We start from the raw sequence: 15,874 nt of genomic DNA, 5'->3' as shown, positions 1-15,874 counted from the left end.
TTGTCCAATGGCAAGTGGGCCCCTGATGAAGTGGGCCCCCTATATCAAGTGGGCCCCCTATATCAAGTGGGCCCCTGATGAAGTGGGCCCCCTATATCAAGTGGGTTCCTGATGGTGGGCCCCCTTTGTCTCCTGGCAACCAATATTTTTTAGACCCAGTCTGCCACTGCATAGAATAGTGCAGCAGAGGAACATGCCCATATGTCTGTCCTGACTGTAATATCAATCTAACCCCATCTGTCCGTCTAATTCCCTGCCTATCCATGTCTGTACGATGGGATTTAATAGGGATAAATCGCCAGGACATTATTATTATGTCCCCAGGACAGGACTACCCTCAATCCAAGGTTTTGAAAGTGGTGGCACTGGAGATGTGGGATCGTTAGCTGCCAGATTGTACACTTCCACAGGTTCTGGGAGAGTTCTCATGGGTTGGAAGGTGCTTGGTCCAAGAGGCCCCATATCTCAGAGTGGAACGCCCTGTCGCTGTCTCAAATAACAACCAAAGGAATCCGAGGCAAACGGCTTAAGCCATTTTATTAAAAACTACACAGATTTTAACAATGAGCTCTCCGCTCAGTTTAAAAACAAAGACATTTGACAAATTTTGCAGATCTTCCACGTAATCTCTCCTAAAAAAAATCCTCATTTAAACGAGCGAATGGAAATATCCATGAATCTTTGTGTGGAAGCCATTGGCAATAACATCATCGTCTGCTGAAGTCTCCACCTGAAATAAAGGAATAAGCATTCAGTAAAGGTACACAAAAGTGCTGGAGAAACTCAGCGGGTGCAGCAGCATCTATGGAGCGAAGGAAATAGGCAACGTTTCGGGCCGAAACCCTTCTTCAGACTGATGGGGGGGTGGCGGGGAGAAGAAAGGAAAAAGGAGGAGGAGGATCCCGAAGGCTGAGGGATGGGAGGAGACAGCAAGGGCTAACAAAATTGGGAGAATTCAATGTTCATGCCCGCAGGATGTAGACTCCCCAAGCGGAATATGAGGTGTTGCTCCTCCAATTTCCGGTGTTGCTCGCTCTGGCCATGGAGGAGACTCAGGACAGAGAAGTCGGATACGTAGTGGGAGGGGGAGTTGAAGTGCTGAGCCACCGGGAGGTCAGGTTGGTTATTGTGGACCGAGCGGAGGTTTTCGGCGAAACGATCGCCCAGCTTGGTCTCACCGATATAGATCAGCTGACATCTAGAGCGGCGGATGCAGTAGATGAGGTTGGAGGAGATGCAGGTGAACCTCTGTCGCACCTGGAACGACTGCTTGGGTCCTTGAATGGAGTCGAGGGGGGAGGTAAAGGGACAAGTGTTGCATCTCTTGCGGTTGCAACGGAAAGTGCCCGGGGAGGGGGTGGTACGGGAGGGAAGGGAAGAATTGACAAGGGAGTTACGGAGGGAGCGGTCTTTGCGGAAGGCAGACATGGGGGGAGATGGGAAGATGTGGCGAGTGGTGGGGTCACGTTGGAGGTGGCGAAACTGACAGAGGATTACTTGTATGTGACAGCTGGTGGGGTGAAAGGTGAGGACTAGGGGGAGTCTGCCCTTGTTGCGAGTGGGGGGATGGGGAGGGAGAGCAGTGTTGCGGGGCATTGAAGAGACCCTGGTGCGAGGGGAACCCCCGTTCCCTAAAGAATGAGGACATTTCAGATGCTCTGGTGTGGAACACATCATCCTTTGAGCAGATGCGGCGTAGACGGAGGAATGGGAGTAGGGGATGGAGTCCTTACAGGAAGCAGGGTGGGAAGAAGTGTAGTCCAGATAGCCATGGGAGTCAGTAGGTTTATAGTGTATGTCAGTCAAAAGTCTATCACCTGCGATGGAGATAGTGAGGTCAAGGAATGGTAGGGAAGTGTCGGAAGTGGTCCAGGTGTATTTGAGTGCCAGATGGAAGTTGGTGGTGAAGTGGATGAAGTCAGTCAGTTGTGTGCGGGTGCAGGAGGTGGCACCAAAGCAGTCATCGATGTAGCGGAGGTAGAGGTCGGGGATGGGGCCCTGGTACGTATTGAACAAGGATTGCTCGACGTAACCGACAAATAAGCAGGCGTAGCTGGGGCCCATGCGTGTGCCCATAGCTACGCCTTGTATTTGGAGGAAATGGGAGGAGTCAAACGAGAAGTTATTGAGGGTAAGGACCAGCTCCGCTAGGCGGAGGAGAGTATCAGTGGCCGGGTATATGTTGCTCCTCTGATCGAGGAAGAACCAGAGGGCTTTGAGGCCATCCTGGTGGGGATGGAGGTGTAGAGTGACTGGACGTCCATGGTGAAGATGAGGGGGTGAGGGCCTAGAGAATGGAATGCGCGGAGACGACGGAGAGTGTCTGAGGTGTCTAGAACATAGGTCGGGAGGGATTTAACCAAGGGGGAGCATTCAGTAATAATTGATTCTGAAGAAGGGTCTCGACTCGAAACGTCACTCATTCCTTCTCTCCAGAGATGCTGAGTTACTCCAGCTTTTTGTGTCTGTATTCAGTAATAATAACTTGTTTTGACTCCATTTCAAGGGATTTTGCGATCCACTGAAAAATTGTGTGTGTCCAGTTCAAGCCTGTGTCCTGTCTCCATCCATTACAACAACCCTTTTAGCCATTGACTACAAGAGCCTGCAGATACCGAGTCTTAAGCAAAACACAAAATGCTGGAAGCACTCAGGGGGTCAGGCAGCATCTGTGGTGGGATGAAGAAGTGTCTTCAGCCCGATCTGTCCCTGTCCATTTGCACAACCGTCCGGCACTGTGGCCACCCAGCCACCCCTCTCTTCATCTCCGCCGCCCCTCACAGTCAGCATGGACCCCCTGACTCACCTTGCTGCTCACTGCACCCTCTGGTCCCACACTCTGACTCCCACTAACCCCCTCTCTCCCTCAAAGAACGAGCTGTTTGACAAACTCAGTAAAGAAGGATCCTGCCCCGAAACGTCTGTCCATTCACTCCACAGATGCTGCCCGCTGGTGGGGGATGGAGGTGTGCTGAGTTCCATGCACATATTAAAACCATGTGCTTACTCATTGCAAGTATGTAGAGTGCTGGAGCCATACGGCACGGAAACAGGCCCTTCGGCCCAACTCATCCATGGTGACAAAAATGCCCCATCCAAGCTTGCATCATTTGCCCATAATATTGCTCTAAACATTTCCTATATATATATGTACCTGTCCAAATGCCTTTTAAATGTTGTTATAATACCTGCCTCAACTCCTTCCTCTGGCAGCTCATTCCATCCACCCACCATCCCCTGTGATTAAAGCTGCCCCTCGGGTTCCTATTAAATCTTTCACCTCTCACCTGAAACCTATGTCTCTGGAGCGCAGAAGGTTAAGGGGGGACTTGATAGAGGTCTTTAAAATGATGAGAGGGATAGACAGAGTTGACGTGGATAAGCTTTTCCCATTGAGAGTAGGGAAGATTCAAACAAGAGGACATGACTTCAGAATGAAGGGACAGAAGTTTAGGGGTAACATGAGGGGGAACTTCTTTACTCAGAGAGTGGTGGCTGTGTGGAATGAGCTTCCAGTGGAAGTGGTGGAGGCAGGTTCGATTTTATCATTTAAAAATAAATTGGATAGGTATATGGATGGGAAAGGAATGGAGGGTTATGGTCTGAGTGCAGGTAGATGGGACTAGGGGAGAATAAGTGTTCGGCAAGGACTTGTAGGGCCGAGATGGCCTGTTTCCGTGCTGTAATTGTTATATGGTTATATGGTTGTTGATTCCTAAACTTTGGGTAAAAGACTTCACCCTTTCAATTCCTGTCATTATTCTATACACATGTCCTAGCCTGCCCAACCTCTCCGTACAGACCAGGATCTCTGCCCTCTTTCCAGTATAACGGCATAATGCCTGCCTTAACTACCTCTGGCAGCTGGTTCCATATACCCGCCGCCCTCTGTCTGAATGGCTTGCCCCTGAGGTTCCTATTAAATCATTCCCCTCTCATCTTGAAACTATGGACTCTCGTTCCTGATTCCCCTGCCCTGGGTAAATGTATTCACCCAGTCAATGCCCTTCAGAGAGGTCAGGAACAGGACTGACTACTGCACCAGCATGCTGCTCCCAACCTTTATATCTCTTAATTATTTTGAGGACAGAATTATTGTTACCTATTGCCTTTGCGCAAATTCATTCTCATTATCATAACTTTGCAAAATGTTATTAACCTCTGATGGTTTGAAGATAGGTTGACACAGACTGACCTTGGCAACTGCTACACTCGCAGCTGTGAATAACTGGCAGAACGATGGATTCCACGTCTCCGTTCTCACACTGCAAGTTGATGAACTGCACAGGGTTGTCGGGGTGCAGGTGGTAACTGCAGCACTCACACTGGCTCTGTAGGTATGGCTCCTGCAACAGACAGAATCACTGCAAATCAGACTAACCCAGAGCACATTCTGCAAATAACCAAGAATAGAGACAGCATCAATCCGGGAGGCTAGTCTTTATCTATCAGACATCAAGCTTAAGGTTACCAGATAAACACCGTGTTACTGCACTGGGTCGACAGAGTCCACCTTATCAGGCAGCCATGAGCGTTATGGTACCTAGCATAGATTATAGAGCAGAGCAAGATAGACCACTCCTCCGAAATCCAATGGACTGACGTGTAGTACGTAACGGAACGTCACGGCCGCCATTTGTTGATGCCAAACGCGACATGTTTGGTAGTGGGGACGGACTCCACAGTTATACAGTCTGCTCTTACATCAGGTCGCAGGGGAAAGCAAAGTATCTTTGGGGGAAGAGGACGTTTCCTGCACTCCTGAGTTGACCCAGGACTGATTCTCGGTCCCCCCCTATACCAGATGAAGGCGGCCAGCGGGAGAGCCTCAAGTGTCTGCCCGCGGTGAGCGCTCCCGAGGCAGCAGGGGGGGGGGGGGGGGGCAATGCTCCTCTAGTATCTTTGGTGTAATCCGTTCCAAAGATTGATCCGTTCTATCATCTTTGGTGTAATCAGTGTTGTAGGGAACTGTGTTTTATACAGCATCGATCACTTCACATATTTAGTGAATAATATGTAAATTTTATTCATATTATTGTAACTTGCTGCTCAATAAAATGGCGTCATGTCACACCCATGTCGTACTACGCTTTTTTCGCAGAGTGGCGCATCTTGCTCTGCTCTATAATCTTTGCTACCTAGTAGGTACTGTCCATCACACTCCATCAGAACCAAACCGACTGACTGCTTCCACAGACGTGGGAAGAAACATAAAGATTAGTGTAGCCAAAGGTCAGTCTCACAAAAACAGGGTCTCTTACATTAAATAATGGAGACCACATAAATACAGGTGAGACGGGGGTTTGATCAGCTAAACAATAGGCCAGACACAAAAAGACAAATGGCAGTGAGATGAGGAGATGAATGTGAAATGTAAAGCCTGAAGGAGGGATGTAGGTGGAATGGGATGGTGAGGGAGAAGGGGAAAGGGGGGGGGGGGCAGGATTGTGGAAGAAGTGAATGCGCATCCATGTGGGACACAGGGAAGAGAGGGGGAAACAAAGAGAGAGCGAGATATCAAGGAATTAAAGATTGATCAGCCTATCAGTAGGGGGAACAATGGCAGAGTCTGCTGTAACAGCAGAGAAAACACTGAGAGCACTGACCAACCTAGACCTGCACAACACAACTCATTACTGCATTTTATTTAGGATGTAACAAACAAAGTACACGAGGAAGAACGTGGAATATGTGACCTTTCAAAAAGCTTATAAGATTCCCACATTAGCTTCCAACATTAGTTAATAACAGGAGATTGGTGACGAAGATACTGACCTAGATGTAGTTGGCTGACGTGAAGTAAAGAGTGACAATAAAAGGGTATTTCTGGCCTGTGTTGGTTCTGTGCTCTTCAGTCCCTGTCGCCTTCACACCTGAAACACTGCCTGGCGGTAAGACTGTGTGTGTGTGTGTGTGTGTGAGGGATGGAGTGGTGAGTGTTCCTGAAGGTGTAGCAGTGGTCAAGTGTTTTGGGCCCTCAGGTGTTGATGGAAGTTTGGCAGATACTACCACAAACTGGCTTGGTCGAAGTGTCCACATTAACGTTGAAGGCGTTGGGATTGACATATTGGGCCTGTGGATCATGGCTCCCAATTCCTCAAGTGTTAGTTTGACATCCGCCTGAGGAGGGTTGTGGATATGTCAGGATGGCGGTGGAGAACTCTAGATGTTCCCTGTCGGGAGGAGCAGGAATTGGACAAGAGACAGACCCCTGACTTCACCGTGCTGTCCACGCAGCGGATGGAGTAACATGGGGTTCACAGAGTTGGGGGTGAGGCACCGTCTCTGTGAAACAGTACACAGCAGTTCCTCGATACAGTGCTTATGATACAGTAGCCTTTCTCATGGGCCTTTCTTGTTGTCCAGTGAGTGAACCTGGAGGATGTCGGAGGTCGCATGCCCCAAGGCTTCAGTCTCCCCAGAGTCCACACTTGGTACAATGGAGGCCTCCCTGACACTTCCAGGTGCTGGAGGCCAGGCCTACCGAATCCATCGGGTTCGGTGGACGATCGTAAATTTGTTTGTGCATTTAAATGTTTCTCTAGTGCTCATGGCTGCCAGCTGCAGCTTCCTGTACGTGAATAGACGTATCCTACAACAAACCGCCTCTCTCCGCCACCATTTCTTTGCATTCTTTCCAGTTTAAGTCATGTTGTTACTTGTGGGCGGAGCACCAAGGCAAATTCCTTGTATGTGAATACTTGGCCAATAAACTAACTAAAACCAACGTACTTACTTTAATGGCATCCTTCCTATAGCAGCATGACCAGAACTGCTCACGATACTCCAAGTGCGGCCTCACCAACAACTGCAACTCATGTACTCAATCCCCTGACGAATTAAGGCAAGCATGCCAAATGCCTTCTTTACCACCTCGGTTCACAATGGCCACCTAAATCTCCCAGTTGCCATCTATTTTAAATTCCCTTTGCATTCTGACACTGACCTGTCTGTTTTGTCTGTCTCCAAGTTAGAGGAACAACACCTCATATTCCACACGAGTGGTCTACACACCAACAACATGAACAATTTCAGGTCACCTTGCCCTCTCACTCTTTCTACCCTGGTCCTCCCACACAATCCTTCTTCCCAGAGTACGCGCAGCCCACTTCCACCTTGTTCCTTTCCTCTCCCCGCACCTACTCTATCTGGGGTTACGGGGAGAAGGCGGGAGAATAGGATTGAGAGGAAAAGATAGATCAGCCGTGATTGAATGGCAGAGTAGACTTGATGGGCCGAATGGCCCAATTCTGTTTCTATTACTAATGAACATGCTCATCAGCCACACACTGCTTCCACAGGATCCACGTACCCCTCTATAGCTCACCCCACCCCTCCCCTCCCTTTGGCCTTCCCACTCCCACCATTATTTGGTTCCACTCCTCACCTTCCTTTCCCATCAGTTTCCAGAATCTGCAGAGTCCTTACCTCTGGGATGACTTGAACTTGGGACAGGCAGCTCCCGGTGCAGGAGTTGACCAGCACATTCTCCAGCCAGCAATGACCCTTGGATATGTTCCGCATTTCGGTGTAACGTTGACACATTGTGGAGGAATCATCTAGGAATGGAGATTATATAGTTACAAAATATGTCAGGACTAAAATCTGAGAATTAAGAGAGGGTGAGGCACAGAGAAAGAGATATAGAGAACGAGAATGACAGCAATGTAAGGAGTTAATGGCAACAGCCTTAACAGCATTGATGTTTACAGGAATCTTTTGGTTCACAGAGTGGTGAGTCTGGAATCTCACAGAGAGTGGTGAGTCTGTGGAATTCTCTGCCTCAGAGGGCGGTTCTCTGGATGCTTTCAAGAGAGAGCTAGATAGGGCTCTTAAAAATACGGAGTCAGGGGATATGGGGAGAAGGCAGGAACGGGGTACTGATTTGGGATGGTCAGCCATGATCACATTGAATGGCGGTGCTGGCTCGAAGGGCCAAATGGCCTACTCCTGCATCTATTGTCTATTGTCTATTGTTCATGTCCATAGCACCTGAAAGTGGCAACACAAGTCGATAGAGTGGTAAAGAAAGCATAGGGTATGCTTGCCTTCATTGGTCGGGGCATTGAGTACAAGAGTCAGGAAGTCTAGTTGCAACTCTACAGGACTTTGGTTAGGCTGAACTGTGGCAGTTCTGGTCGCCCATTACAGGAAGCAATGGAGGCTTTAGGGAGGGTGCATAAGAGTTTTGCCAGAATGCTGCCTGGGTTAGAGATCTATTATCTATAGGGAGAGGTTAGACAAACTTGAATTGTTTTCAATGGAACATTGGTGCTGAAGGAGAGACCCAATGGAAGTGTATAAAATTATGAGAGGTATAGATAGGGTAAACAGCCAGTACCTTTCTACCAGGGTGGAAGAGGCTTTCAGATAGATATATGGATATATAAGGAATGGAGGGGCATAGATCATGTGCAGGCATCGTGCTTGACATGAATGTGGTGGGCCGCGAGGCCTGTTCCTGTACTGTACTGTTCTATGTTTTATGTAAGGATACAGAGAGAAGTAGAGAGTGAGAAAGAAACTGAATGAAGGCAGACAGAGAGGAAACAGGAGATGAGAAGAGCAGACAGACATAGGAACAAAAAGATTTAGTTTAGTTACGAGATACAGCGCGGAATCTGTGCTGACCAGCGATCCCCGTGCACTAACACAATACTCCACACGGGGGACAATTTACAATTTTTACTGAAGTCAATTAACCTACAAACCTGTGCGTGTTTAGAGCGTGGGAGTAAACCGCAGCACCCTGAGAAAACCCACGCGGTCACGGGGAGAATGTACAAACTCCGTACAGACAGCATCCGTAGTCAGGATTGAACCCGGGTCTCTGGCGCTGTGAGGCAGCAACACTACTGCTGCAACACCGTGTCGCCCCAAGATGGTGGGAGAAAGTGCCAGAGGAACATCAGACATCGATATAGGGAAAGGGGGGGGGGGGGGGAGAGCAAGGGGCAGGGGAAAGGATGTACAGTGTCACAGGCAGTAGAGCGGTCTTTCTTGCTGCTCCAGTGACCCAGGTGCTGATGATGTGGAGTTTGCACATTCTCATTGTGACTATTTGGGCTTTTCAATGCGTGCTCCAATTTAGTCCCATGCAATTGACTGTTGCAAATTGCCCCAAGTTTGTGAGTGAGTTGTAGAATTGGGGATGTTGATGGGAATGTGAAGAGAATATTGATGTGGGATTAGTGTGAAGGGGTTTTTGATGATGGCCATGGGTTGATGGTCAGTGTAGTGGCCATTTAGCTTAACTCGGTATGTGATAACTAAAACCAGTTGCCATTAAATTGTATCTGCCTGTAATTATGTGGGTGGGATTTATACGTAGTCGGAGGTGTGTTTGCGGCTGGGATTCTGGCGCAGACTCCCAAGGAATTTAGTTTAATTTGATGAAGATCGGGGAAGGGAGATTGTTTTTGACCATGCACGAGCATGACCACGAGTGTGATTGAAATGTACTTCTACAAGAAGAAGCTTTTATGAATTATCTTACTGTTTTTACTACTACAATAAAGAAACTATTAATCAAGAGACTGTTTTAGGAAGATTTATCTATCGACGGCATTGAATGTCTCGTGGGTGCATATCGATTACCTTCTGATCCATGGTCATTAAAGTGACTGAGGACTAAATCCTTGAGACGATATAGAATCTGTCTCTACAGGGATGTTTTGCTGTATCATCCTGTTACATATACTTTTATTTGCTGGTTTAACTTACCAGGCACTTCCTTTCTGCAGACAGGACAACATTCCCCAGGATCCACTACTTTCACATAGCCCTGAAATCATCAAAACAATGTATTTTACTCAATGCTTTTAACAGTGTTCAGTACAGATAGTAAGTCGAACCAGAGAGTCACAACGAAAATCATTTGTCCAATGTGTCTGGTAGCTTGTTGTTGGAGTAATCCTGTCCAAAGTCTACTGTGCCACTCTGTGCTAGTGGCTGCCACCTTTCCAATGGCTAGGGGAGAATGACAGGAGCGGGCATGTACACCTGATGCCCTGCTCTTGTTCCAGTCGAGACTCACAGCTGTTTAATTACAAATTTAGAGGTTGAATCGGAGTGTTGATGGGAATGTGAAGAGAATATTAATGTAGGATTAGTGATAGATGGAAACATGTGGGGGTGAGGGAGGGGGGGGTGGGGGAGGGAGTTCGGTGTCGTAGAACAGAGAGAAAAGCATGAAGTTGTACAGTACAGACCCAGGCCCTTCGATCCCACCTGTCCATGCCACCCCTGAGTCTTCGGGATTTTCACCTGTGAGTAAAGAAGACGCAAATATCCTCGCAAGGGCCTCGCTAATTTCTTTGTTAACTTTACCAGGGACTGAGGATGCACTTGTTCAGGAGTCACGAGTGTTCCATGGTGTTTTATACATGCAGAGAGTGATGAATCTCTGGAACTCTCTGCCACAGAAGGTAGTTGAGGCCAGTTCATTGACTATATTTAAGAGGGAGTTAGATGTGGCCCTTGTGGCTAAAGGGATCAGGGGGTATGGAGAGAAGGCAGGTACAGGATACTGAGTTGGATGATCAGCCATGATCATATTGAATGGCGGTGCAGGCTCGAAGGGCCGAATGGCCTACTCCTGCACCTATTTTCTATGTTTATACACCTTTACGTGGTTTAAAAACACACATTCCTCTTCTTCGTTAATTCATACATGGTCTAAAACATCACATCTGCTCTGCCTCAGTTCCTTCTATGATCTTCCCCTCAGTGAAAATACGATGAGCAGTTTTTATTTAATATTTCTCCCATCTCCTGTGGCTCTAGGTGAAGTTGCGATCTGTTCTCTCCCTAGCCACCCTTTTACTTTGAATATATCAATAGAATAGAATAGAATGCCTTTTATTGGCATTCAAACAGACAAGGTTTGAACCAAATTTCATTCCTAGTCTTTTACAATACAAAAAAACCCAAGACCCACACTTAACACAATTTACACAATCATCCATCACAGTGAATCTCCAGCATCTCCTCACTGTGATGGAAGGCAAAAGTCTTATCTCTTCCTTTTGTTCTTCTCCTGCGGTCCAGCAGTCCAACTGCAACGTCGAGGCGACTGGGGCTCACGATGTTAAAGCCCCCGTGAGTCCTGCGGAAAAAGTTGCCGTTGCAGGAGCTCCGAAAAGTGGTCTCCCACCAGGGACCTGCGAGCTCCCGATGTTCCTGTCCACCGAGCCTGCGGCCGGAGCCTCCGAAGTCGGGTCGTAGCCGCGCGCCACCACAGCTCTCCACGCTCCGAAGTCGGCCAGCTCCGCGACTGGAGCCCTCAGGTTAGTTCTGGTTGGAGGCCACCACCGGCTCCACGATGTTAGGCCCAACGACACCGGAGACCCGACAGGGAAAAAGTCAGGTCCCCCGTACAGGGAAGAGATTAAACGGTTTCTCCCCCCACCCCCCACATATACCCAACTAAAAAAGAATAAAAACTAGAATCAAAAACATACATTTAACGAGACAAAATTAAAAAAACAGACGGACTGCAGTTGAGCCGCTGCCGTTAGGTGCCGCCACACTCCAATGACTCCATAAGGAGGAAAGAGGAGTGAAAGGAGAACCATATAACCATATAACCATATAACAATCACAGCACGGAAACAGGCCATCTCGACCCTTCTAGTCCGTGCCGAACACATAATCTCCCCTAGTCCCATATACCTGCGCTCAGACCATAACCCTCCATTCCTTTCCCATCCATATAACTATCCAATTTATTTTTAAATGATAAAAACGAACCTGCCTCCACCACCTTCACTGGAAGCTCATTCCACACAGCTACCACTCTCTGAGTAAAGAAGTTCCCCCTCATGTTACCCCTAAACTTCTTATTTTTAACGTAACTTGACTCTCTGAATAGCCGCACAAGAGTTCCTATGTGTGTAAGCACAAATGGCAAATAAAGTTTTTGACCTTTTGACCTTGACCTTAATTCTCCAGTCATGTCCCCTTGTTTGAATCTTCCCTACTCTCAGTGGGAAAAGCTTTTCCATGTCAAGTCTGTCTATCCCTCTCATCATTTTAAAAACCTCTATCAAGTCCCCCCTTAACCTTCTGCGCTCCAAAGAATAAAGCCCTAACTTGTTCAACCTTTCTCTGTAACTTAGTTGCTGAAACCCAGGCAACATTCTAGTAAATCTCCTCTGTACTCTCTCTATTTTGTTGACATCCTTCCTATAATTAGGCGACCAAAATTGTACACCATACTCCAGAATTGGCCTCACCAATGCCTTGTACAATTTTAACATTACATCCCAACTTCTATACTCAATGCTCTGATTTATAAAGGCCAGCACACCAAAAGCTTTCTTTACCACCCTATCTACATGAGATTCCACTTTCAGGGAACTGTGCACAGTTATTCCCAGATCCCTCTGTTCACCTACATTCTTCAATTCCCTACCATTTACCATGTACGTCCTATTTTGATTTGTCCTGCCAAGATGTAGCACCTCACACTTATCAGCATTAAACTCCATCTGCCATCTTTCAGCCCACTCTTCCAACTGGCATAAATCTCTCTGTAGACTTTGAAACTCTACTTCATTACCCGCAACCCCACCTATCTTAGTATCATCTGCATACTTACTAATCCAATTTACCACACCATCGTCCAGATCATTGATGTACATGACAAACAACAGTGGACCCAACACAGATCCCTGTGGCACCCCACTCGTCACTGGCCTCCAACCTGACAAACAACCATCCACCATTACTCTCTGGCATCTCCCATTCAGCCACTGTTGAATCCATCTTGCTACTCCACCATTAATACCCAACCATGGAAGCCAGAGGAAGGGTTCAGCATCAAGGGGGTTTAATGGTCATCAGTTCCAAAAAACGGAACAATTACAGTTTTACTTGCAGCAGCATAACAGGCTTGTAAACACCGTCATCGTAGATAACATCATACATAAACGAACAATTCAATAAATTAACAGAATGAGAACCGGACATTTTCTTACCTCAAGGCAGTATAGTGGTGGACACCCAGCAGAACAAACCTTTCTTCCATTGAGACATCGACACTGTTCACAACCATCTGCCCATTCGTACCCTGGCTGCAAGAGAGCCAAGACTGTTACTCCCCATCACAAATGAAACATGTCAATGTATCGGAGAATAACAGGTGGAGATAGACTGCTTGCAAAGCAGAGAGAGTTAAGGGAAGATAGACACAAAATGCTGGAGTGACTCAACGGGTCGAGACCCTTCTTCAGACCGAGAGTCAGGGGAAAGGGGAGCGAGAGATATAGATGGTGATACAGAGAGGTATGAAAAAAGTAAGGATGATGAAAGAAGCAGTCGATTGTTAGCTGTGGGCTCGATGAAAACCAGTTACCTGGATGAAAAACAACTCACCAGGATGCCAGTGAAACTAGTACAATGACTATGGTGGGGGAGGGACGGAGAGAGAGGGAATGTAAGGGTTACTTGAAGTCAGAACAATCAATATTCATACCGCTGGGTTGCAAGGTACCCGAAGCGAAATATGAGGTGGTGTTCCTCCAATTTGTATTTGGCCTCACTCTGACAATGGAGGAGGCCCAGGACAGAGAGGTCAGTGTGGGAAGGGGAGTTCAAGTGTTTGGCAAAAAGAAGTAATAGAATCACACAGCACAGAAACCGGCCCATCGGCCCAACTCGTCCATGTTGACCAAGATGTCCCATGCAAACTAGTCCCATGAAAACTATCATAATCCCTGTCCAAAGTCAATAAGTTCCTGAAGTCAGTAATCAGCTGTGTGGTATTGCTGGTGTTGAGAGCAGGATTCTGGCACTATTCAATCAGATTTTCAATCTCCCTCCTCTCCACAGACTCATCATTACCCAACAATGGTGGGATCATAGGTGAATTTAACCTATGCATGAGTTCTTGATTCTCCTGTCATGGGAAAAATTCTTTGTGCTTTCACCCTTTCCCCCTCATTATTGTATACACCTCAATAAGATCACGTCTCATGCCTCTTGCACTGCTAGGAATAAAGTCTTAGAATGTTCTTCCTGTTCCTATAGGTCAGGCCTCGGAGTCCTGGCAACCTTCTTGTGAATCGTCTCTGCACTCTTTCCAGCTTAATGACATCCTTCCTATAGCAGGATGACGGAAACCGAACACAACGCTCCAAGTACAGCCTCAGCAACATAATGTACAACTTTAACGTTTATACTCAAATCCCTCAATTGCAGATGTTAAAGAAGCTCCATTCTACATGTAAACCTGCCAGGTATGGAGGCACTCCATATTGGAAGGAGGAATATATTTTTTTTTTAAATGTTGTTGTGCGCACAGGTCTGGGTATCCCCATTCACGGAACATGGAAACATGGAACACAGGTACGGAAAATGGAATGCTGCCTCATATTGAAAGCAGGATAGAAGTAAGGAAGTTTTACTGCAACTGTGCAAAGACAGCGGAGTCAGGGGATATGGGGTGAAGGCAGGAACGGGGTACTGATTGGGGATGATCAGCCATGATCACATTGAATGGCGGTGCTGGCTCGAAGGGCCGAATGGCCTACTCCTGCACCTATTGTCTATTGACAGTATTGATGTGACAGCCGCCTTTCACAAGATATTTGTTCTTCAGGTTTCAGACGCTGCTGGAAAGAGCCATGAAAGAGCCTGAAGTATTTAAATTCCATTCTTAGACACCTTGCGGCCATGTTTCCCACGTGTCTATCCGATCAAACTCTATTTTACATCGGTGTCACGTGAGTGACTACGTGAAGAAGGCCCGTTCAGCCGCACGTGCGTCATTACGTCAGACGCATTGGTGCAAGCGGCCGGTTGGAGCAGCAATGCTTCTCCAACGCGGGTACGTTTAAAACTCGAGGTAAGTGCCTTGAATTATTCTTGAGGCTGGTTTCTGTGTTGGAGGTTGTGCTCCGGAGAAGAATGCAGAAAGCTAGCAAGGTGAAGGCAAGGCGACCCGTTGCACAGGAGATGGAAGACCGAGAGAATGCGGTCAGTGGGTGCCTGCCTAGCTCACCGACTTTGTCGCAAGCAGGGGGGCTTGCGAGAGCAGACTCGTTGCCTGAGAGCAGCGGTGCCGCGCCGGCAGGGAGTAATGCTACATCTAAGTCTGTCAGGCCCATCGACCCAGAGTCGGGACAGGAGGTCTTACCTCCAAGGAGAGACCGTTTGCTCACGGCTCTCCCTGATCGAGCGCCTGTTGGAGAGGTTGCTTGCAAAGGACGCGCTCCGGGAGGAGGTGAGCAGTTCTCGCCAGGCTGATGGAGAGCCTGTGTCAGCAGTGCCTGTTGCAGGGCTGCAGAATCGCCCCCTATGGAGGAGGAGGGTGAGCCGGGTCAGGAAGATGCTGATGCCGGGGTGATGGCTATGTATAGCCCTAAGGGTGATGGACAAGAGGTCATGGTGCCTAATCTGGCAGCTAAGTTCGCAGTCCCCAAAGAAGCAGGGGAGCCATTGGGGGAAGAGCTGGCAACCACCATTAATTATATGCTCTCCCATCCAGCTCGAGGAGTTAACTATGGACGATACTGCAAAAAAGTATGTAGCCCCAGTCAACTGTGAGTTGCTTAAGGTGCCGATGGTCAAGCATGTGACATGGGGCCAAATGGGGGTTGGAGTGAGAGCACAGGAACTGAAGGTGTAGAGAATGCTCAAATTGTTAGCAGCAGGAATTACTGCATTTGCCAGAATATTGGATGAGGGGCACTGGACGGAAGTACACCAGGATGCTCTGGGACTGTTCTGTAGTGCACAATTTGAGATTAACGGCCTCAGGAAAAGTGCCATACGTCCGGTTATTCACCCGAAATTTGTGGCGTTATGCAAGCCGAATAATGTCCAGTTGCCTAGTTTGTTGTTCGGGGAGAACCTTGCGAAGAGAGTTAAG

At 47.8% G+C, this 15,874-nt stretch overlaps 1 protein-coding gene across 1 annotated transcript in view; it reads right to left on the bottom strand.

The window, feature by feature from the left end:
* Positions 1-520: 520 nt before the first annotated feature.
* Positions 521-15,874, bottom strand: part of LOC116972598 (SCO-spondin-like) — a 63,384-nt gene continuing 48,030 nt past the window's right edge. The window contains exons 20-24 of the mRNA XM_033020413.1: positions 12,981-13,076; positions 9,724-9,784; positions 7,429-7,559; positions 4,196-4,346; positions 521-730 (exon numbers count right to left, since the gene is read on the bottom strand). Coding sequence (XP_032876304.1) covers positions 708-730; positions 4,196-4,346; positions 7,429-7,559; positions 9,724-9,784; positions 12,981-13,076 — 462 coding nt within the window. The 3' untranslated portion in view covers positions 521-707. The remainder of the gene's footprint in view (positions 731-4,195; positions 4,347-7,428; positions 7,560-9,723; positions 9,785-12,980; positions 13,077-15,874) is intronic.

This window comes from Amblyraja radiata, chromosome 4 (genome assembly GCF_010909765.2).
Source record: "Amblyraja radiata isolate CabotCenter1 chromosome 4, sAmbRad1.1.pri, whole genome shotgun sequence".
NCBI lineage: Eukaryota > Metazoa > Chordata > Chondrichthyes > Rajiformes > Rajidae > Amblyraja > Amblyraja radiata.
Note: the sequence above shows the minus strand (reverse complement) of the source record. Positions and strands in the feature narration are given on the sequence as shown.